Genomic DNA, 23,984 nt, shown 5'->3' with positions numbered 1-23,984 from the left:
CAAAGTTTTCAGTCCTGATTTAAAGGAGCCGACAGTTTCTGGGTGTTTCAGGTTTTCAGGGAATTTGTTCCTGAGTTCAGATGCTAAAGGCTCCTGGTTTAGGTCACTAAAAATTAGTCTCTTTTTGATTGTGGACACATTAACTTTAACATTAATAGTAGCATGAGTCTTCTGAGAACATGGAAGCGGTTTGCAGACTTCGTGTAGCGTCTTGCCTTCTGCAGAACCGGACATGTTGGCAGTGGTTTTAAATTGCAGACTATTTTTTGGTGGAATGACTGATTTTAAATTACTTAGAGCCCTCCTGAAAATCCCCTCTGCTATATTCATCTCTCTAAAATCCCCAGAGTGATCTTTATTCTCTCATTTCAGTCAGAAGAACCTAAATAACTACTAGAGCGTCAGAACCGGACAAACTCCTCCATAACGCTGAGTAATGATGATGCTGCCAGGAGCTCCTGATGTGGAACAGCTGTGTTCATCTTTAGGTAGGAATTAAATCACCAACTCAGCTGCTGCCCCTCTGGTTTGGGTCCAACAGTTACGTTTATAGGAGCAGAATCTCTCTTAGTTGGTCATTATGATCAATAAACAAAATAAAGAACAACTTAAAGTTGTCCATCCATCATAAAAACCAGACAGAGTCTCAGTTCTGTAGTTTATTTATTCATAATCCTCACAGTTANAGCTTGGAGGTTCTGCTTGGGTTTTCACCTGAGGAGCATTTAGAGCAGAACCGGATCAGAACCTGGAGACGGACTCAGAAACTAACATCTGATCTCATTAAAATCACTGAGTTTCTTTGTTTTCCATTAAAGTTGATTTTATACGTCTTATTTAACAACTAAGAGGCTTTTTCAATGTCTGTGAATTTTGACTCCTCCTAAACAGCTACTGTGATGGTTTGTTAAAAAAATATTAACAAATATATGGCAGTGAAATGTCTATGGAAATGAAAGTAGAAAACTGGCCTACGCCCACCACTAGGGGCAGTGTAATGAGAGGAAGTGAGGTCATCTGTTCCTACTAATGGCTTTCTGCTAAAAATGAGCAATGAGGGTGTTGCGGAAAGTGCCTCCACTGTATGTGATGTTTAGCTTAGTGAGTTGTGCGGGTGCAAGAGATGTGTGGCAGTCGTCCTCCGGTCTGAAGGGGGGCGCTGCATACTAAAAGAACCCCTGCATCCTTGAGGAGCGAGGGAGAGACAGTGTGTGTGAGGCGGAGTGAGTGAGTAGGAGACGACCGGAGCAGCGGCTGCAAGAAAAGTCTGTGCAGCTTTCACCTGTTAGCTGGAGTTATTAAAAGTTAACCTCAACCATCTCCGTGCCACCGCGTGGTTCATGTTCAAGGCGTGCGAGGGAGTTAACCCCGAAGTAGGAACTTCGGCCCTGGAGAAAACATCTCCCCTGTGTCTTCAGACCACGGTCAGCAGATTGAGCAGGAACGGTTAACAAGGGGAATAACAGCCGGAAAACCTCAAGGATTATTTTCAGTCAGAGTGAAGGCGTTAACGTCGGCAGGCCTAATTTAACACAGACTGGTAGACTGGTGATGAAAGCCAATAAACAACCGACTGATCGACCGACCGACCGACCGACCGACTGATCGACCAACCGACCGACCGACCGTTTGTTGGTTTGTTTGTTCGTTATTCTTGCAGGGTAACAGGAGGATCATTGTCCATCAGCAGTTAAAGATAAACGCAAAGTCTCAGGACAAACAGGACAAGTGCTGCATACAAAGCTAAGGACGACACTGAGAACAGTGTTTCAACATTTGCTACATACAATAATTTAAACTAGATAATTTTTATTAAAACTATTAACCCAGCCAGCATGCCTAGGTGGGACCCATGTGGGGACAAGGAGGGCAGACTATATGGGTCCCATATGGGTTTGTCCGCGGGTTCCACGATGGCCCCACATGGGTTTGCCCATGTAGGGCCACAGCCCACATGGGTGCTACATGGGCCCTAATTGGACAAAACCCATGTGGGCCACCACCATATAGGGCCCATGCAGGGCCCATGTGGGCTCTGGCCCTACATGGGCAAACCCATGTGGGGCCATCATGGAACCCGCGGACAAACCCATATGGGACCCATATAGTCTGCCCTCCTTTTCCCCACATGGGGCCCACCTAGGCATGCTGGCTGGGTAAGGATCTTTTCATAAAACATGACCATGTTCAGATGTTTTTTACACTTTATCTACAGTTTCCTCTCAGATTCCTGAGTTCCTGATTTATTCATGTTGTCTAAAGAATCAGTTTGTGTTCAGTCTGGTTGCTGTTTGTCTGATGAAGAGGACTCACCTCTGACTGCAGCTCCTTCATCTCCTTCCGGCTGATTTGCCTCCAGACTCTTCATCTTCAGCTCTTCATCGCTGTGAGGACGTCTCATCATGGAGACGCTTCACTCTGAGGACAAACACAGAGACAGGTCAGAAACACGGAGGAAATAAAGTCATTTTATCTTTAATCTGTCTTCAATTCATCTACATTTAATAAATCTCAAATATGTAAAACAAGTCGTTACGAAGGATTTATTTTTATACAGGGAGGTTTTGAAGTAAGTCATGAATTTTTGACCAAGCCCATAGATTTATATTAAACTAAGAAATGTATTTTCATAAATCAAAACGAGACAGAATGAACTCAGGCAGAAGATATTAAATTACAGACAATGGATGGAGATGAGCTGCTTCTTATTGAATTGAATGTATTAAAACTGAATTTTTTTTATTTAAATAAAGGAAGAATATTTTCATTGAGTATTTTCTGGAGAGAAAATCATCTAATCTCACCATCAGCGTGTCGTCTCTCCTCTCTGGACGTTTCTGATCGAAGATCTGTCCATCAGCTTCCTGCTTCACGGCTTTATGTTGAAGGAACTTCCTGTTAGAGAGGAGGATCTGCTTCTTTCCTCTTTATTTAAATTCTGGTAAAACATTTAAACACATCATTAAATTAATTTTAAACACATTCATCATTCGGCATCGATCTAAAATCAGTCATAATAAAAAGTTTGTGTCTCATTTTGCTTTATTGAACTTCTTCCTCTATAAATGACCAGATCTTTATCTGTAACAGTTCCTCTTACTGATTCTCTAAAACTGAACGGATGATTAGTCCCAGTTAGATGTGTGAAGTTGAAGGGTTTTTTTTCAAATGTTAAAATGTTTATAACCAAGTTCAGCCTCCACTGGCTGCAGGTACGAAAAGATCCCAGTTTATTAAGATGGAGAAGTCGTTTTTTGGCATGAATCTAAATCTCAGTGCGTCATGTCAGTACCTCTCCTCTCCTCACCGTCAGATGGAGCTCTGCCCTGCAGACGAGGCGGCTAACCAGCCAGGGGTCAAACAAAACGTGTGAATTTGCCTCCTAAACATCAGATGTAAAAGTAAAATCTTAGTCGAAGCAGATCACCGATCAGTGGCTCTTTGATGGCTGCAGGAGGATGTTTGAAGAGATGTTATTATATAAAATCATTTCTTTTGAGCTTTCCGTCATGTTGTGATGTTATCCCCTCATTGAAACAAACTTGGAGTGTTGCTTTGATTCTTTCATGCATGTTTGAGAAATCCTTCGATCTCCATGGCAACCATTCAGCTGTACCAAACGCCTGGGTGGACTTAGCCCCGCCTTCAGATGCAGCTCCTCCTCTCAGCTGCAGTCTGGAAGCTTCCACCTCACAGAGCAGCCCTCCCCACAGCTCCTCCACTCAGCTCCTCCAGACTAGCCAGCAGCAATTAGCAAACATCTGCTGAGCTCATTATAGGAGCTGCTGCTCAGAGCAGCGCTGATAAAATGTTACAGGGTTAATAAAGGAGCCATGTTGAGGTGACTTCCTGAAGGCGGAGCTTCAGAAAGAGCAGGAGTTTTTAAAGAGACAGAGGCCCAAATTCAAAGTGTTAAATTACAAAGTGAAATTTATTTTATATTTAATGTGTACAACATTTTTTATAACAACTTGATTGTGTTATGAAATGGCAACTTGTGCCTGGAAAATGCATAATACTGGCACTTTAAAACGCAACATTTTCATTAATTTTTTTTTTAACAAATTCAAATGTATCTCATAGAAATAGTTATTACATTTGCTGTAATGAACCCTGATGACTTCTCTTTGAGTCATGTTTTTAATGCAGTGCAGTAGATAAGTTACCTCTGTTTATTTACCATTTAATTTAAATACACATGTTAGAAAGTGAGCTGGATAACATTTCACTGTATAAACTGGCAGTGAGATTTAGAAACATCAGAAAGCTGCCGGCAGCTGCATCAGTACAGCAGATGTTTTCTGCTCCATCAGCTGCTCTAAATAGGATTTCACTTTGAAAACAGAGAGAATCTGAAGTGAACCAGAAAACCAATAAGATCTTCTGACGCTTTCAATCAGAAACTGATAAACATCTCAGTTCCTGACTGCACCTTCTTCCTGTTCATCCTTCATAGTTTATTCATTCTAAACACCCACTGGACATATAAACCAGACAGAGTTCAGTTTCATGTAGTTAATAAGTTTATTCATAATCCTGACAGTTACATGAGCAGCTGCTGCTTTAGGCTGATAACATGAAAGCTGGAGCTCTGATGGTGGATCTGATCTTTATTTTCTACATGGAAACATGATGAGTCCTGCTGCAGAAACCATCATCCATGACACCATGCAAAGATTTACACATGAGATAAACTGATGAAGCAACAGGAACTACTTTATGTTGGGAGATTCAGTTCTAGATGTTCAGCAGGTGAACTGTGAACATGAACTGATTCAGTTTGAGCTGCTGTTAAGGAGGATCTGAACCAGTCAAACCAGTAGAGATGTTCTGGTTTTCCACATGTTCTGCTCTCTATGATGGATCATCCGAAGCTGCAGAGCCTCAGAAATGTTCTGACCCAAGTCACATGCAGGATCCAGACCCGTTAGAACCAGAAGCAGAAATAAACCCTCTGTTAAACTCTGATGGAAAAGTTCTGCTGCAGGTTCTTCCAGGTTCCTGTTTGTAACTCAGAGCTTCTGAGTTTTTCTCTTGGTGGTCTGCTGCTGCTGCAGATCAGAAAATAACTAAAGCTGATAGAAATAATATGAAAGTGGAGAAAATGATGTTTTAATATAGCTGGAAGAAAAGTTTAAATGTTTATAGAACCAGAATCTCTGCAGGATTTTGGTTCTGTTCTCAGATTGTTTTATAAACTGAACTGAACTTCAGACACATGGATAACTTGGTGCTGCTGGTTTCTCACAGATACTTTTCTGTGTACCATTACAGGCTTTATCAAACCAACACCTCAGATCCTGACTTCCTCCTCTCTCTCCCATCCTCACACAGTCTTCTCCAGCTGGATTCTCAGTTTTCCAGTCATCAGGCTCCTTCTGATACCAAAAGCTCAAACTGAAGAACAGAAACAGGAAAAATAAAAACTGACTTGGTTTCTGGAAATAATCCTAAAAATATTTTTGCTTCAACCAAACCTTTGATCCAGAGCTGATCCGTCCACCCAGAACCATCTGCCTTCTTCCACTGAGTCGGTCAGTCCGATCCAGAACTTGTCCTCATTGTCCTCCATCAAGCCTCTCAGTCTGCTCTCCAGGAACATCTGAACAGGAGAAGTTGATGAAAATGACTGTTAAATTTCTCTGAGCTGAGATGAAACCAGAGAGAAGCTGAACCTGCAGCAGAGTTTCATACCTGCTCCTCTCTGCTGTCGATCTTCACCAGGTCTGATCCCAGATCAGTGCAGGAACGTCTGCTGTCAGTCCAGGAGGATTTACTGGTGGAGAAATAATAATTAATCGCTCTGCAAATAATCTGTAGATTTTTTAAATTTAAAAATCTGACAGTCTGAACCTTGAGCTAACATTTAAGCTCACCTGAGAGATTTCTCCTCAGAGTTTCTTTCTCTTCTTTCAGGGTTTGGAGAGTCTGATTGGTCTGAATGACTGATTAAAAAAACCTTGAGTTAGTCAGTATTTATGAACATGTTTATGTTACATGTTTCTTCTCAACATGAAGATCATGAAAGTTACAGAAGTAACAGAAAAAGATTGAACAGGTCTGGTTGTTGGTGGCAGCAAATCTACATCAAAGTATCTGAAAAAGATGGCCTAGTCAAAGTACAGACCTAAAGCTGATCTGCAGTCTGTACTGGGATCAGAAATGTCTGCAAACCTCAATGAACTGAAGAAGGAGAAACAGGACCAAGCATCATGTAAATGACCTCAGAGGCACCAGAGGTCATCATGGGGTCAGAGTTCATCTGCCAGGAAAATGACTGACAGAGATAAAACCTGCTGGTTGAAGTAAAACTTTAAACTCACAGGCGACTCCAAGAGCCACGAGAGCCGCTGCCAACAGAACAACGAGACCCAGCAGAACCAGACGCTCTGGGGTGACCTTTGACCTCCTGCTGGAGCCAGACTGTTGGATGTTTGCTGAACAGTTTGAACAGAATGGGATGCAGAAGGATATAAAATGAAAACATGTTTTCAATTAAAACCAGAGTGAAACATTCAGACAGAAGTCAAACTGAGAATCAGTTGACTTTATAACTGATATTCTCAGATGGTTTCCTTCTGACTGAGCTCAAACTGATTTACAAAAAAAAAACATGCCTTGAACGAAGCTTCTTCAAATCTTCAGAGCCACATATCGTTCTTCCACTTTACTGTAATGTGTTTATTTTGTTGAAATCCCAACTGAACATCCTGAAGTTTGTTGTTGTAACTTTACAAAATGTCCCAGAGTTATGAAGATATTTGTCTGCAGAGCTCCAAGTTTCTAATGTCGTGGCCAATAAACAGCAGAGGAATAAAACTCGTCACGCTGAGATAAACACTTGAGGTTTCACACTTCAGTTATCAGAAATTGCGCCATTTTTGTTAAAAATAAATCCTGCTGAGAAACTTCCTCATTTGTGCAGAAACTAACCGCTCCTTATTTCTCCCTTCTCAGAGAAACAGAGATCTGATCCCAACTCTGACACAGACTGAGCTCACAAAAAATCAAACGTGAGTAACTGAAATTAGGATTGAACTCATAAACAATATTCTGACTCAACTGCTGAAGATTTTATAGAATATGTTTATCATTCCTTCGATCTGTTTTCCCATGGCAACCAAAAAACAAATAAAGAATAACACCAAAAACTAAAAATGTCTGTTTTCTCATATCAACAATATGAATTGAAAACATGTTGTTTGTGGTGTTATATATTTACTCATTATTTGGTTTTTGATTGTCAACGAAGACAAACAGCAAATGATCAGCTAATCTGAGGCTTCAGTTTAATCAGTTTTCAGAGTTTAAACACAGAGAATCCAAGCAGGAGAGACACAATGAACACTCTTTTTCCTAAAAACTGTAAAATAAACACATCTTCAGTGCTTCCTGAATCTTTATGTTGATTTAAATAAGTTTTTCCACCAACCTGGTTGCTGTTTGTTAGAGATCTGGACCTCAGAGTAGGTGATGTCCTCTGCTGCAACATTACCTACACACAGACATGATGGATGGATGGATGGATGGATGGACGGACGGATGGACGGATGGACGGACGGACGGATGGATGGATGGACGGACGCTCACCTCTGGACCTCGGCGTTGTGAACTTCACGTCAGCGTACGTTACATCAGCTTCAGACATGTTGCTGTTGCTGCTGTGAGGCTGAAGGAGAAATGAAGGTCAGAAGTTCCTGCCAGTTTTTTAAGCTTCCTCAAGTGAGAGACGAAACAGGACATCCCAAAATAAACCAGAAGCAGAAATAAAAAAAAACAGAAGTTTGAAAGAAGTTCTTCATTCTCTCCATTACATTTTACAGAAAAACAGTCGACCTGCTCTCATGTTTCTGTTGTCTTTCTTTGTTTCTTCCTTTCTTTTTTGTTTCTGTTTCCTTCCTTCTTTCTTTCTTTATATGTTTTAGTCAAACTTAAATGCAACATAAATTGTAAAATATTGTAAAGATCAAAATAACTTGAGTAAAGACAAAAAGCAGCTTTGAAATTGCACAACAAAATAATGATTTTATTCATTTACAGAAAAAAAATGAATGCAAACCAACCTGAGTCTCTGAACTGGAAACACTTGTGTTGTTTTTTTTCTCAATAAATAAAATCATAATTTTAAAACCTCTTTTTGTCTTTATCTGATATTAAAATTAGTTTGATCTGAAACATTTTAGTGAGACAAAAAGTCAAAAAGAAGAAATTTGACAGTGTAAAAGCTCTGATGTCACAACGATTTAACCCGTTTATGCAGGAGGATTATTATTGTTAATAACCAGGAAACAACTTTGAGACTTTCAGTTGCCATTAAATGTGCTAGCTGTCAAATAGTAGGTCATTTATTTCCTTCCTGTTGACTTTATTATGATTAATATTCTGTTTCTGTCTCTGCGAGGATCAGGGGATTTCCTCTGAAAAGTTGTTTGAGCAGAACGATCAAAAGTAAACTAAAACTTAAGAATAGTTCACATTAAACCAATCCTTTGGTGTTTGGAGTTCTGAATGTTTCTGTAGTAAATTTGGATTAAATCTGAGCTGATTTCACACAGTTTGGTGAAATAAACCTCTCAGCGTATGTTTGAGGGTTTGTTGGTCAGAAATGTTGAAGCTCTTACCGTAGACGAGTCCGCTCTCCTCTGCAGGCCGAACAGAATATTTATCTGAACATCTTCGAGCTTCTTTTCTACTGAAACTTCCTGATTCTAGTTTTTACTTGATTAAAGCTTGTTTATGAATATTTTACAATAATAACCATCATTTAACGTGTTTACAGATGAGGACCTGCTGTCGGTTTCTTTTTGACATTTCTGACTTGATGTTTTTAACGTCTTCAGGACTAAATATTTGGTGTTTTAAGTCAGAGATCTTTATAAAGACTTAATGTCAGAGCACAGAGCCGGTCCAACGACGTTTGAGGCCCACGTGAAAATAAATGGCCCCCGTTCCTTCAGCGCTCTCTGAAACACTTAGAAAACCGTTAACTCCAGAGTGTTTCCAAAAAGATTTTATGAAGCCGACAGCAGAACACGGCCGAGTAACATGAGGCCAGGACGCAATAGCTGCGTTTCTAGTGACCGCATAATGGCACAATTTGACATTTCGAAAATAAATTTGCTTAATGGAAACGTGGCAAATTTGAAAAAATCTCCTGTTTTGTGATAAAATGTTTTGGCTCCAGGATGAGGTGTTTTTTTTTGTGGGCATATAAAAATTTATTCACAAAACTACAACAAACACTTTTTTCAAATCACGAGTCACATGATCAACAGCCGGATGATTCCACTGGTGTAAACCACGAAGAAGACAACAGGAAGTAGCTGGAGGATCCTGGTGTGGCATATTCCTAATGACTTATCATGAAACCAACTTATTCACATGTAATATGAATTACATTTATAATTTAATGGATACACTGCAGTGTGTGTTTTTAACATTAGCCACATATTGATAAAGTTTTGGTCACATTTGTAATGGAGATGCAGCTGCTGGCTACTTCCCCAGCATGTAGCTGATCAGCAATTATCTGTTGTTTGAATCCAAACTTTCTCTGAAATCTTGTGGAAAAATCATAAGAGGTATTAAAATAAAGTCTTGGCTTTTTAACAGAGTTACAAACTGAAAGTTTAATGTTGTTTCTGACACTTTGATACAAGAAATCTCCCAAAATAGTGGATTTTCAGAGTTTTTAAGACCTGGCTCCATTATTTCTGCTAAGTCTTTTGAGGCGTGGTTTTTGATTAATTACATCACACAATGAATCAAATTACCAGTAAAAGTAACAGCACACATCTTGAGATCGAGCCACACGTTCTGACATATTGTCATGTGTCTGTGAGTGAAAATAAGAGAGTTCAGTTTTTGTAATTTTGACAAAAATGTTTGTGTCTCGGACCGACCTCGACTCAATTTATCAAACGAGATCAAAACCGACACCAAGACCAGGAAAAACAGGTTGAAACCAGATTGAGGCCCTTCGTTCCAGCTGAAAGATCAGAGCAATATAGAAATGTAAAGCAATTGTTTGGGTTATGTCAATAAATTTAACTTTAATATGAAAATTATTTAAACCATGATAAAGATTCAGGTAAAAACATGAAGTAAGATTGTAGTCTTAGTTCATGTATAATCTGGTTTCCTTTTAATTCTCATTTATTTCAGATTAACTAGTTTATAATAATGTATCAGATTATATATGTGTCCACTTCAATTAACTTTACTGAAGTTTTATTTCCCAAATGTTAAATGATAAAACACAGACGTGGATGTGCTGCCCCCTGGTGGTCCTAGTTTGTTTTGAATATGTTTTCTCAGGGGAATTTTGTAAAACCTATAAATATAAAGAACAACGAACATTTTAAATCATGAATGAAAAATCTCTTCAGATGATTTAAATACTAAAAAAAAAAAAAAAAACAAGAATTTGAGGTTAAAATTTGTTTCCGTTTTATTCGGCCTTATTTTAGGAATTGATGATGAGGAAGAATAAAAATCAGATTTTCAAAGTTCTTCTAAACATATTTGGATGATATTTTCTATCCTCTAACCTTTGATCTAGATATAAACCAGACAGAGTTCAGTTTCATGTAGTTAATAAGTTTATTCATAATCCTGACAGTTACATGAGCAGCTGCTGCTTTAGGCTGATAACATNGGGTTTTCACCTGAGGAGCATTTAGAGCAGAACCGGATCAGAACCTGGAGACAGACTCAGAAACCAACATCAACCTGAAAAACTCTGTCCTTTATGACCATAAATATAACATAAATGGGCTGAAAGTGATTATTGTCCTTCATTGTTTCTTCTAATTTGGCTATAAGAAGCAACTGAACTTTCATATGTTTGCTGCTTTTTTCCTGCTAATGTGACTCAGCGTCCCGCCAGACTTAAGAGAAGTATGTATTTTCCAGACAGTATCATTTTTAGCACAATTATGTAGCTATACTACCATCAGTGATAAAATACTCTATATGTCAAAAATAATTTAAAAGAAAATTTGCTTCGTAATTTAATGAAGTTAATTATGAAACTGGCCTTGAAACTGGGAATGTGTCTCTTTAAAAACTCCTGCTCTGTCTGAAACTCCGTCTTCAGGAAGTCACCCCAACATGGCTCCTCTATTAACCCTTTAACGACGTTTCTACCAGCATTGCTCTGAGAAGTAGCTCCTATTAGCAGATTGTTGCTAATTGCTGCTGGCTAGTCTGCAGGAGCTGCGTGACAGAGGGCTGCTGTATGAGAAACTGCAGTTCTAAGCAGAAGCTGAGCCTCAAAGGCGGGGCTAAGTCCATCCAAGTGTTTTGCATAGTTGAATGGTTGCCATGGAGATTAAAAGTTTTCTCAAACATGCATGAAAGAATCAAGGTAAAACTCCTGGTGTGTTTTTGATGAGGGATGAGCTTTATAACACGGTGTAAAGCTAAAAACGTCACCCTTACATAACACTGTCCCTTTAGAGTTGTTTTTGATGAGATCATGAAGGATCATTTATATCTGTTAGAGGAGCTGAAACTTGTTTAACATTTGACTGATACTGATCTGTTCTCATTCACACTATTTTTCACAAACATTTAGTTCATTTCCGACCAAAGGAAACAACAAAACAAGAAAATACGTGTTTTCATGTTAATGAAAAAAACAAAAACAATTCCTACTTCTCCATAAATCTCACTTTGCTGCAAAGTAGGTTTAGTCATTCTATGTTTTTCACCTTCAGTGGTAATAAATTTAGTCACTAATCAGTTAAAGATTTGAAAAATGTGTCTTAAGTTTATCTTCAGCAAAACTCATAAAAACTTTACATCTGTGTTCATTTGGTTTGTTTAGGGTTAGCACCATAAAACCTTTAAGAACGAGACAGAAATGTTGTTTCCATGGCGATACCAGTCCACTGTGTCTGTGTCCCTCAGAGATTATATTCGTTTCAAGGATTTTTCTTCCTCATTCCTCCAGACTTTTTCTGTTTAATTAATTTAGTTTCTGCTCGTGCTTTTCTGAGCTTAAATATCTTAAATTCAGGGGATCCTCTGCAATTTCACTGGTGGTAAAAAACTTTGATGTCAGAAATACGACAGCAGATCTAGAGCTTCATAAACAGGACCAGAGGACAGAACAGAAACTCTGAGTGTGTTATGATCACTGAAACATTATTACAGCACACAGAAAGTTGAACTTTTCCCCTCTTTGTCTAAGAATATAGAGTGATGCTTGTTTGAGTGAAAACTCGAACTCTGAGCTGTGGATATTTGTAGCAAGGTGCAACACTTCCTGTAAGACGTGGACTTTTATAATGGCAGTCCTAGAAGGGTTAAGAGATCAGAATAGCAGCTTGTCATTTTATCATCTTGTTAGTCAGTGTTGCAATCTGATAGGAATCAGTGGAGGAGCATAAACAATCCACTTGAGTCACACACACACACACACACACACACACACACACACACACACACACACACACACACACACACACACACACACACACACACACACACTGTTTATGATTCTTTGCCACTGAGCATATAATTATATATTAAACAATAAAATAACTGTCCGATGTCCATAACTCTCTGAATAACAAAATGATCTGAACCAATCAGTGACATTTTCAAACATTTCGGATGATCAAGGATTTTTGTTTGGGAACTGTGTGGCATTTAGAGACATGCAGTTCATTAAATGAAGGCAGACGCTGCTAACAGAGAGAAATATATCTGTGATCTTCTGCTGTCACAATAAATAAACAGCTTCTTAAACTCAACAAGCTGCACTTTTTCCTGACAGTTTTGCCTGTAAGTGTTTTAGTTTAAATCCAAACTGTTTACAAAAACCAGACCATCAGACGACCTTATCCATGACCTTACCGTCTTCACAGGACAGTGGACGTCTCATCATGGAGATACTTCACACTGAGGACAGAGACAAAGACGATTTCTTTTCATGTCTTTCTCTTTAGTTCAGTCAAAATAAGTAAAAATGATAAAAATTTAGTGTTTTATACACTAGAAGAAGCAACTCACAATGAGCCAGAAACTGACATTATTTCTAAAGCTAACATTTTAAATGTTTAAAGTAAAAATCTAATATTTCCTGATTTAATTAAGACTTTCAATGCTTGTTGGACAAAAAATAATCTAAACTCACCATCAGTGAGTCTCTCCTCTGTGAATGTTTCAAAGATCGTCTCCTTCCTGTTTCACAGCTCGGTGTTGAAGGAACTTCCTGTTCGACCGAAAGGAAGGAGGAGGATCTACTGCCTAACTTCTTTATTTAGATGTTTGTAAAAGTGATGATTAATTTAAGACTCAGATAGAAACACTGAACCTTTTGAAATTCAGTTGAATTCATGTCTGACCCCGATGATTTCATGAACACATGAATCATTTTGCAGATGTTTATTTTTGCATCAGTTTCTTCATTAAACTTTTTTCTCTCAACATGCGAAGACCTACATCTGTAATATTTCCTCTTATTGATTCTCTGAAAGTAAACTAATGATTAGTTCAGGTGGATCCAGACGTGTGAAGTTTGAGGATTTTAGTATTAAATCCTGAATGTTTCTGTTGAATCCATCACATCATGTTCATTTGGTTATTATGATCAATAAACAAAATAAAGAACAACTTAAAGTTGTCCATCCAAAAACCAGACAGAGTCTCAGTTCTGTAGTTTATTTATTCATAATCCTCACAGTTACATCAGCAGCTGCTGCTCTGGAGGCTGATAATATTTGGTCACTCAGAGCTTCTGAGTTTTTCTCTTGGTGGTCTGCTGCTGCTGCAGATCAGAAAATAACTAAAGCTGATAGAAATAATATGAAAGTGGANTTTTTAAATTTAAAAATCTGACAGTCTGAACCTTGAGCTAACATTTAAGCTCACCTGAGAGATTTCTCCTCAGAGTTTCTTTCTCTTCTTTCAGGGTTTGGAGAGTCTGATTGGTCTGAATGACTGATTAAAAAAACCTTGAGTTAGTCAGTATTTATGAACATGTTTATGTTACATGTTTCTTCTCAACATGAAGATCATGAAAGTTACAGAAGTAACAGAAAACAGAACAGTTTGAACGACTGCAGAAAGACAAGTTAGTGTTAATGATGCAACATCTGCATTTTAACCAGGAAAACATTTTTAATAAAATCAGACTAATTTAATATTTAAAGATTGGATATTTTTGGTGTTTATTGAATAAAGGAAAATTTTGTTTTTCCAGTTTTCTGTCAATAAATCAGTCTGAGGATTCTTGGTTGTTCTGATTGATCCAACCGGCCAATGGAAACCTTTGGCATCAATAACTCGTTGTCATGGTAATGAGCCTGTTAACATCATTAACCAATCAGAAGGTTTTAAATGAACTAGTTTACTCAGAAGCATCTGAGATCAAGTCCAAACCTGAAGAGCAGAAGATTTGTTGATCCATCATGAACCCTGAAGAAACCAGTCCCATAGCTAATGGTTTACACACTTTGTTTCAATTTCAGCTTCAATACATGTGAAGTTGTGACTGGAGGCAGATTCACTGTCTGTGACCAGAACCTCTGTGGATCCCAGGTGTTCAGTTCTATTAATTAGTAGAAGAACAAGAATATTTTTTGGCTGCAAGACCTGAGCGGAAGTTCACCTTCCAGCAGAACAACCACCGTTGACATCCAGCCAGAGACACAATGGATGGTTTAGAATGGTCTAGTCAAAGTCCAGACATAAATCCAACTGAGAATCTGTAGTTAGACTCAAAAATTGATTTTCAAAGATGCTCTAATTACAATCTGCAAATAAAAATATAAAGCAAATAAAGAACATGAGTAAATAAAAAACATGCAAAAAACTTATTAAAAAACAACACATGCCTCAAATGATCAAAGAATCATGTACACTGCAAAAACACAAAGTCAGCAAGAAATAGAAATAGGAATATTTCCTTGAAAAGTTACTAGTAATTTAATTTTATCTTATTTCAAGTGTACTAAGACATTTGTACAAGAAACTGGACAAAAATATTAATACGATTTTCTACTTTTGCAGTTTATCCTTTTTCTTTCACTTCCAGTGAATTTTATGTGGAGGACCAGAAAAACAACTTTTAGTTTGTGTTTGTAACTTGATTAAACATCTCAGGGATATGAAGATATTTCCAATGCTGTTTCTCTCTGCAGAGCTCAATGTTCCTGGTGTAGTGTGTGGGGAAATTTACCAGCCAAAAATCAAGAGCATATATGTTTACTTTAAGAGCAGATTTGCTTCAGCTTTGCATTAAATTATCATAATTTACAAAATCATGCAAAGTTGGCACTTTTAATGAACTTTTAGAGCAACTTTGCATTAAAAGTGTCATAATTTACCGAACGACACTTCATGACAACAGTCATAAACATTCATAAAGACTCGTTTATGTTCATGACAGGTGTTATGTCATGTTTATGACAGTGTCATGTCTGTCTTATGCACACCCCTTTAAATAAAGTGTTACCAAAAATGTTTTGCTGTCTTCCTCTTGGCGCCTTTCAGATAGAATATCTTCACCTTCATCTTTCACAGCTTTATGCTGAATAATCTTCCTATTGAGTTATTTTTATTTCTATTAGATAAAAACAAACTATTCTGTGTAATAATGTCATGTACTGTACATCTCTGTATTTAAATTGGCTTTACTAAAGTTTTATTACCCTGAGAAATGCAGATGTGGATGCGCTGCCCTCGTTGGTCTTTAAGTTTGTTTTGAATATTTTCTCACTGCAGGAACTTTGTTATTCCCACCTCCTGAAATAACAGCCTAAATCACTGTTGAAGTTAAAACAGTGTCGGATTTTGTAGCTGAAACACTGAGTAAAAAACAAAGTATGCATTTTAAATCATGAGTAAAAATCCCCTAAAATTGGTTGAAGGTGTGGGGAAAAAAAAGAGCAAAGGAGAGTTTAAGGTTTGAAATTGTTTCTGTTTTATTCGGCCATGTTGTTTTAGGAGCTGATGATGAGGAAGAATAAAGATCAGATTAGATTCTGAAAGGTCAGAAGGGTTTGTTCTAAAAAAACATATTTTGAAGAGATTTTATAAATGATTCCAGCTGCATCTAATGCTGCGTGTCACTGAGCCTCTCCGCTGGTTTCTCACAGATGCTTCTCCGAGGAAGACCACAGAACTGATCAAACCAACGTATCAGATCATCAGCTACTTCTTTGATCCCAAACGCTGCACAGTCCTCTCCAGCTGAATACGTCACCTTCCAGTCATCAGGCTCCCAGGACATCCAAAAACTTAAACTGAGAGACAAAGAGCAGCAAAGTTCAGTAGAAGCATTTGAGTTTTGATAAAGATCAAAATGTTTCCAAACCTTTTATTCAGAGGAGATCCGTCCACCCAGAGCCATTTCCCTTCTTCCTCTGAGTCCGTCAGTCCGATCCAGAACTTGTCATATTGGTTCTCCATCAAGTCTCTCAGTCTGCTCTCCAGGAACACCTGAACAGGAGAAGTTGATTAAAATGAATTTGTGTTGCGATGAAGAAACATGATGCAGAGAGAAGCTGAACCTGCAGCAGAGTTTCATACCTGCTCCTCTCTGCTGTCGATCTTCACCAGGTCTGATCCCAGATCAGTGCAGGAACGTCTGCTCTTATTCCAAGAAGACATCTGGCTGGAGAAATAATAAAGGCTTCCTTGATATTTCTCCCATTCTGGTCTTTTCTTCAGACATTCATCTTCAAACAGATCAGAACAAAGCCTTCAGTGAACCAGGAGGAATAAATCTCTGTAGATGTTTGTGTGGTTTGGAGACAGCAGGAGGCGTCTTCTGTCCTGCAGCTACAATCTAACTTCCTGTCTCTGTCAGTCCATCAATGTCTCTTTAACATCATTACAGGACAGAAATGAGACAAAGATCAGATCATGGACTTACTTTTTGCTTCAGGAGGTGGAGGACATGATGACTGCTGAGTCGACATTAGCTCTGTTAGAGAAATAAAAACAGTTTTGACCTCAGTCAGTCATTTTCTTCTTCTAAAGTTGAACTGATGAACAAACATGTTCACAGTTTGACTTCTTGTTGGTGAACTTCAGTACAAACATCAAATGTATAACTAATGTTCCAACAATCGAACATGTAACACGACTTTTATTAATTACATAGATGTTTATAATATAATAAGTGTGGACATGCAGAGACAAATCAAATGGATCCATTGCTGTGGAGTCTGGTCCAATAAAAAATCTAAAAATTATCTATAAACATAATTAAAAAGTTGCATTAGTCCGCTTTCCTTAGTAATGTGTGCCTATATGTATCCTCATTCTCTGAATTTCCCCAGACAGAATCCAGTCAGTTCTTTTCTATGACACTGCCACCCTCTAGTGGAGCTAAATTACTATTATTATTATTCTATTATCTATTATATATTATATATTATATTATATATTATATTATTATATATTCTATTCATCTGGGCAATCGGCTTTGCTGAATTTAATGTTTTTGGTTGCCTGGAATGTTGCCGCTGTTGTAGAAGATGCTGGAAAGTTTTGGGATACTATGGTGATGATGGTGGCAACCGTCATCATCAGTATGGGGGTGGAGCTTTAGCAGAAATTAATTTCATTTTATTTTCCTGAGCCCACACAGGACCCCAAAAGATTCTGGATTAAATTGAACAGAGGCAAGTGTGTGCATGGAGTAAATCACTGGGATTATTGTGGATGTAGGAATGTTACACCTGGAATAACCTGCAAACTAAAGCTTGAACTGTCTGGTCAGAGATACCCTGGCTGGATGCAGTGGAAGCGGCTCCTATACAGAAAAAATGTCCGATATAATGTTCGGGAGAGACGCCTGAACTCAAAGGAGCTTTCCGGAGAAAAGAAACTGAACCCATAACGAGCAGGACAAGATGGGAAGTCACGATCAGGGATGATCATGTAAGGAAGCTTGTTAATAAAAATCCAGAATAGAGCTTCTGATAGAGTCAAATATTTTGGGGCTGCTTTGACAGCAGAAAGTGAGATGAACTGCGAAGTAGAAAGCTCCTCTCCAAACACCGTCTGAATGTCACCTGAACCTTGTGGACATCCTTCAACCCAACAGTCTCACCTGAGATATTTTTCCCCAGAGCTTCAATCTCCTCTTTCAGGGTTTGGAAGCTTTCTCTGGTCTCCAGCATGACAAACGCTGAAGGAAAAAACAAGAAAACAGCAGAAGACAACATTCATTCAGGGTGAAGATCTTCATACAGATCATCTAGTTTCTGTTTTGACCTTCAGAATTAAAGTCAGTGGAAAAATGATCCATCAGGATGAACTCACAGAGTCTGAAGATGACAAAAACAGCAGCAGCCAGCAGACCGACCAGAACCAGCAGAACTACTCCCCCTGCTGGCAGCTTGGAGGTTCTGCTTGGGTTTTCACCTGAGGAGCATTTGGATCAGAACCGGATCAGAACCTGGAGACAGACTCAGAAACTAACATCTGATCTGATGTTCTGACCTTCTTCACTGTTTTGTGTTCGGCTCATCATGCAGACGCTTCTGTTCAACTATCTGAGAACCAAAAACATTGTTTTTACATTTTATTGTTATTAATTTTATTATTTCACAGTTCATTTCAAAAGGTTAGTGGATTTATTACAAATGATTGATGAATGTGAATGCTTTGTGCGTCTCCAGGAAGTTTTCAGTAAAGCTAAAACAGCGGAACGACTTTTATTCTCGTCTTTTTTCACTCATTTGGTCAATAAAATATCCTTCAGAGTTAAAAAGGCTGCATATTTTATCAAATGTTTTATACTTAAATCTGAGCTTATTTCATATAAAGTGACAAAGTTTTGTATCTTTGTGCATTCGTTAGTTAGAAAAGTTAAAACTCACCATGAATGTGTCTCTGTCCTCTGCAGGCGGAACAGAATGACTTNTTTCNGAACATCTTCATGCTTCATGTTAGATATTTTTTGGTATTATCATTATTACTTTAGTTCATATTCAGTCTAATGTTAATCAGTATTATTGTGATTTTCTGTTTAAAGTGTTCTCTTCCTTATGTGTGTATAAACTGACCTGGAGGTTAGGACTGTCTGTTTCATCTTCATGTGAAACAGTTAACTCTGTGTTTCCCAGACCTTAATTCTTATCAACCAGAATACCTCCTAACTGCCTGTGAGCAGTCGTATTTTGTCTCTTGTTTATCCTCCCTCTTTGTTGACAGTTTGACCTAGAGCTGAACTGGGCTCAGATCGTAGATCAGATATCACACCTGGAACTGAGTTGCTGGTTTGTTTAGGTTAGAAGTTTTACGACCTTTGTTGTTCTTCCTGACTGCCCCTTTTTGGTTGTTCTGCTTGACAATAAAACAGGAGCTCACGTGGAAGGAGATCAGAACTTTCTGTGAACGGCTGATGAGGTTGTTGATGGAAAGTTCTCCTTTTGCAAAAGCTTTGTCTATAAAATTCATATACGTTGTCTGTGGTCTTTTTATGTAGGTTCGAGAAAAATACCTATCACTTCATATCTAATGAAACTTCCTGTTGATCTTGATTAAAGATCTTCTTCATCTGCAGCCTCCTCCCAAATGCTTCTGTTTTTATTTCATTAAAGCTTAAACAGATTCTGCATTAATAACCTCCCATCACATTAATAATCATTTACATTTTTATTTGTTATAATATCAGGACCTGCTGTCTGTTTTCTTTTTGAAATTTCAGACTTTTTGTTGTTTTCAGAGTAAATATTTGATGTTTTAGTTCAGAGATCTGTTTGTGCTCTTAATGTACACACAGAGTCGGTCCGATGATGCATGAGGCCCAAGTTCTAGTTGAGCTCATCCCCCACCGGTCACCACAGAACCACAGACCCACTTTTTGATATTGTCAGTGTTTGATCATTTCACATCCAGTTTATTCAATCTAGACGTGCTCATACTGACTGAACATGTAAGTGTTTTGTTTGTGACTTCGGAGTGGACAGAAGTCACATGTGGAGTCCCTCAAGGTCCAATCTTTGGACGTCTTCTATTCAACAGGTTTGTGCTCCTGCTACTTCAGGTTATAACAAGAAATACAATGAATTGTCACAGCTATGCAGATGAGAGACACAGCTCTACATTACGATGTCACCAGGTAAATCGAAAACTGTCCAATCACTGAACAGATCAATGTGTGAATGTGCCAAAACTTTCTCCAGCTGACCAGAAACAAAACTGGAGTTATCTTTAGACCTAAAGAGGAACGACCTAGAGTTATAGATCTATAGTTATAGATCTAGAATCAACACAAGCAGCTTCAGTCAACAGTAGCTCAGAAAATCGACTAAAATACTTCTGTTAGTTTATAAATCACTGCATAGCTTAGCGCCAAAGAGGGTTGTCTTTATAAATCAGACAGCTTTGATCCTGATTCGTTCTGGAACGTAACACTTAGGCTACGTTTACACGACACCGCTGTCAGGAAACTGGTGTTTTCAGATATCTGTTCCAAAAAGTTCCACATTTATACAGCATCACCACAACACCTTAAATTGGCTGTAATTGTCATGCCAGGGCACTAGATGGCGCTGTGATTTTAGAATGTAGTCAAAACACGCAAATGCTTTTGATCCTTAGCTTCCACCTCTTTCAGAAAACAGTAGTCCATCTGCAATGAGCCAATATATTTATACTGATCAGAAGTTGTGCTAAATGTAACTGGTGTAAGTGGGACAACAGAGTACATGCGACCCACCATTGTTTTTGCTGTTGTCTACCCATCGAACAAACCCTGCATTTGCGCTTTTACACCAGCAGAGTACTTCACACCTCTGTGGGAGACGTTCCTGAAAACTTTCACTCCGGTGTAAGAGACTCTGATTACCGGAGATATAAACTCCCGTAACCAGCACAAATGTTCTGGTTTCACTGGACCATAACATTTTTATAGATGGTCCTTCAGATTGGTCCTGAGTCTCTATCATACCGGTTAACGACACTGTAGAGGTCTATGTGAGATCACATGACCAAACGATAAGACCATTTACATAATCTAAAAGAAAATTAGAGTGGAGGAGGACGTTATAAAATTTCCTATGAAATGTCTAAAATCAGTAACTAGTTGATTTGAGCATTAGAGCCAGAGAACTTTTAGTGCCTAAAACAAACCTGGACCTGTACATGAACTTGAAGTGGACAGCTACCAGGAACAGGAAGACACTCAGCCCAGAGATATGATGTTCTCTGATGCAGCTCATAAACTACCGAACAGGAAATATGATTTCTGTTTACTGGCTTATTGATCAGATCATGGCAAACATTGGAACATCATAAACACTACAAACACTAAAGTAAAGGCTGGAATATGTGCCATATGCACACAGTGTAAATGCCCTCACTGACTATATGGGTGCATATTTACTGCAGAGGACGCCCTGCGGTGGAGCGGAGCCGGACACTGTGAATTAACCCTTAGCTGTAACACCGGATCGGTTCAGAGCTTTGTCACTTTTCCTGCAGCTCAAAGTTTTGTCTCCTGTTTGCTTCAGTTATCTCAGAGCATGTTTCACAGTAGTCCAGTACTCCACAGCTGGCTCTGAAGGGCTGCAATAGCTTATTTACAACAAAACTCAAATCTGGTTGTGTACGAGGCCAAGTAAATAAGGTTACCTGCCGTCTCTGCCTGTTATTCATTTTCACAGCATCGTCACTGAATCTATTCATAGGGAGTTGATCTTTGAAATCTTTACCGTATTTTTTTCCACTCATTTCTCCTGACATTCTTACACAATCTTCAGTTTGATCAAAATCAATATCAAGATTATCTTTAATTTTCCCATATCTTCATTTTGTGTGTCATCTAAGAAAGGAAAGACACCAGAGGCAAGTCCAGGAATGGATGAGACGGATAAAAATCGTAGCAGGGTCAGTTGGCTCTACTAGAATAGTTAGCATAAGACAATGGACAGTCGTTTGTCAGCAGCTTAAGCATGGCAGCCAAACGAAGACCTCTAATTACTAACAGGTGTGTAGGCAGCAACAGGTGGAGCTCATCTCCAGTGAAGATCTTTTAAAATCACACACTTGCACACCAAAAACATTGATACTTACATAGATCCTGACAGATAATCCAATACAAAAAGTCAGCTGAAAACATATAAATCTGCTTGTTATTCATTTATCTTGGTTTTTCTGTGGGTTGTTGTCTCATGAGCAGTCATGTTTTTGGACTGTGGGAGGAAGCTGGAGTACCTGGAGAAAACCCACCATGCACAGAGAGAACATGCAAACTCCCTGCAGAAAGACCAGGGCTGGGAATTGAACCCAGAACCCTCTGGCTGCAAGGCAACAGCTCTACCAACTGGGCCACTGTGCAGCCCAAGTTTTTTTTTAAATGTATTTTAAATTTCATTTTTGTGTGTTATTTTGTCAAATAATGACAGTAGAGAAAAATGTATTTAAAGTGCACAGATTTTATTTTTCCCCATGTAAGGTTGGTAGAATGAATCTACCAACTAATAATTTTGGCTAAATTATCAACCAGAACCTGGAGCTTTTACATATCAGAGTTATTACATTGTCCCAGTTTGAACAGCTCTTCAACATAGGAAAGGGTTAGGAAACAATTTGCACATATCAGCAAGACGAGGGTTAGGATCAAAACGAGATACCAAATATACCAAAACACATCCGTACCAGTGGGAGTGTGCATGGCTGCAGGGACGACTGTGATTAGATTATACAATGACACAGAAAACTCTTGGTTGTTTACACTGAGACCACTAGATGCCAGAACTGCCTTTCTGAGAGTTTGCTAGGTTTTGAGATAAAATAACATTTTAATGAGAAATCTGTTATTTTTTTACTTTGGTGTCCGCTGAGTTGCTTTAGGGCCTTCAGAGTTGCAGGGTGATATGATTCAAACACAAATCAGGTCAATTTACATTCTTTAGTTAACCAAACAGACCTGTTTTCAGACCGTGGTGGAGAAGTGGAGTATCTTCTGCTACACAGTGCTGATTTTTAAGAATACTTCAAATGTTGTATCTCTTTCATTATCAGAAGAAGGGAAGATTACATCTGATATGATCATCTCTTGGTCTTGGACTTGTTTAAGAGCCTGAAAAGAATTTCACACACCAGCTTTTACAGCTCCTGTTGTTTTCTCACAGATGCTTTTCTGAGGATTATCACAGTTTCTGTCTGCTGCTGTCTGCCCCAGCCTCGCACAGTCTGCTCCAATAGCACCGTTCACACCACGGTTGTCTGGTGGCGAGAATTTCCAAAAACCCAAACTAAGACGAAAAACAGAACAAGTGATATAAAGCCCGAGAATTAATTGTTCAAACAGACCAAAGTATATTCCCAGCAGTCAAACCTTTCATCCAGAGGTGATCCATCAACCCAGAACCACTTGCCTTCTTCCACTGAGTCGGTCAGTCCAACCCAGAACAAATCATCAGCGTGTTGCATCAACACACTCAGTCTTCCTAACAAGAACATCTGAACAGGAAAGTTGATGAAAATGATACCTTTCTTGACTGAGATGAAGAATCATGATGCTGAGATGAAACCAGAGAGAAGCTGAACCTGCAGCAGAGTTTCATACCTGCTCCTCTCTGCTGTCGATCTTCACCAGGTCTGATCCCAGATCAGCGCAGGAACGTCTGCTGTCAGTCCAGGAGGATTTAGTGGTGTTGAAATAATAACAGTTTCCTCCATGTTGCTCCCATCCTGCTTCACATGTCAGATCTTCAAAGACAAAGCCTTCAGTGAACCAGGAGGAATAAATCTCTGTAGATGTTTGTGTGGTTTGGAGACAGCAGGAGGCGTCTTCTGTCCTGCAGCTACAATCTAACTTCCTGTCTCTAGTGGCCTTTATTTGAAAGTAGATTGACAGGAAAGAGGAAGAAGACACGCAGCAAATGTCACCAGGCTGGGAATTGAACCTGTGACCACCAGCATGAGGACTAAGGCCTCAATACATGGGTTGTGCTTTGCCCCTGTGCCACCACAACATCAATGTCTCTTTAACATCATTAGAGGACAGA

General features: G+C 38.8%; 2 protein-coding genes across 2 annotated transcripts; both read right to left on the bottom strand.

The window, feature by feature from the left end:
- Nucleotides 1-4,505: 4,505 nt before the first annotated feature.
- LOC106951914 (C-type lectin domain family 4 member E-like) lies at nucleotides 4,506-23,953 on the bottom strand. Its single transcript, XM_015039693.1, has 5 exons — nucleotides 23,930-23,953; nucleotides 23,636-23,809; nucleotides 5,695-5,787; nucleotides 5,478-5,602; nucleotides 4,506-5,397 (listed from the first exon to the last, which is right to left on the bottom strand). Exons 1-5 carry the CDS (start codon nucleotides 23,951-23,953, stop codon nucleotides 5,211-5,213), a joined length of 603 nt encoding a protein of 200 aa, XP_014895179.1. The 3' UTR covers nucleotides 4,506-5,210.
- Nucleotides 15,923-18,513, bottom strand: LOC106951919 (hepatic lectin-like). The gene is made up of 7 exons (XM_015039699.1): nucleotides 18,466-18,513; nucleotides 18,286-18,387; nucleotides 18,074-18,151; nucleotides 16,889-16,939; nucleotides 16,543-16,691; nucleotides 16,328-16,452; nucleotides 15,923-16,256 (listed from the first exon to the last, which is right to left on the bottom strand). The coding sequence occupies exons 1-7, from the start codon at nucleotides 18,494-18,496 to the stop codon at nucleotides 16,067-16,069; spliced, it is 726 nt and encodes a 241-aa protein (XP_014895185.1). The 5' UTR covers nucleotides 18,497-18,513; the 3' UTR covers nucleotides 15,923-16,066.
- Nucleotides 23,954-23,984: the final 31 nt, after the last annotated feature.

Source organism: Poecilia latipinna, unplaced genomic scaffold (genome assembly GCF_001443285.1).
Source record: "Poecilia latipinna isolate Pla-1442-1.1 unplaced genomic scaffold, P_latipinna-1.0 Scaffold480, whole genome shotgun sequence".
Classification (NCBI taxonomy): domain Eukaryota; kingdom Metazoa; phylum Chordata; class Actinopteri; order Cyprinodontiformes; family Poeciliidae; genus Poecilia; species Poecilia latipinna.
The sequence above is the reverse complement of the archived record's forward strand: the minus strand, read 5'-3'. Positions and strand labels throughout refer to the sequence as shown.

Coding starts and splice junctions, on each gene's coding strand:
- LOC106951919 (XM_015039699.1), bottom strand. CDS start 18,496: ATGATGAGCCGAACACAAAACAGTGAAGAAG. Junction 18,388..18,465: donor AACACAAAACAGTGAAGAAG/GTCAGAACATCA, acceptor AATGCTCCTCAG/GTGAAAACCCAAGCAGAACC. Junction 18,152..18,285: donor TTTTGTCATCTTCAGACTCT/GTGAGTTCATCC, acceptor TTTTTCCTTCAG/CGTTTGTCATGCTGGAGACC.
- LOC106951914 (XM_015039693.1), bottom strand. CDS start 23,953: ATGTTGTGGTGGCACAGGGGCAAA. Junction 23,810..23,929: donor TGTGGTGGCACAGGGGCAAA/GCACAACCCATG, acceptor TTTCAAATAAAG/GCCACTAGAGACAGGAAGTT. Junction 5,398..5,477: donor GGATCAGCTCTGGATCAAAG/GTTTGGTTGAAG, acceptor TCTGTTCTTCAG/TTTGAGCTTTTGGTATCAGA.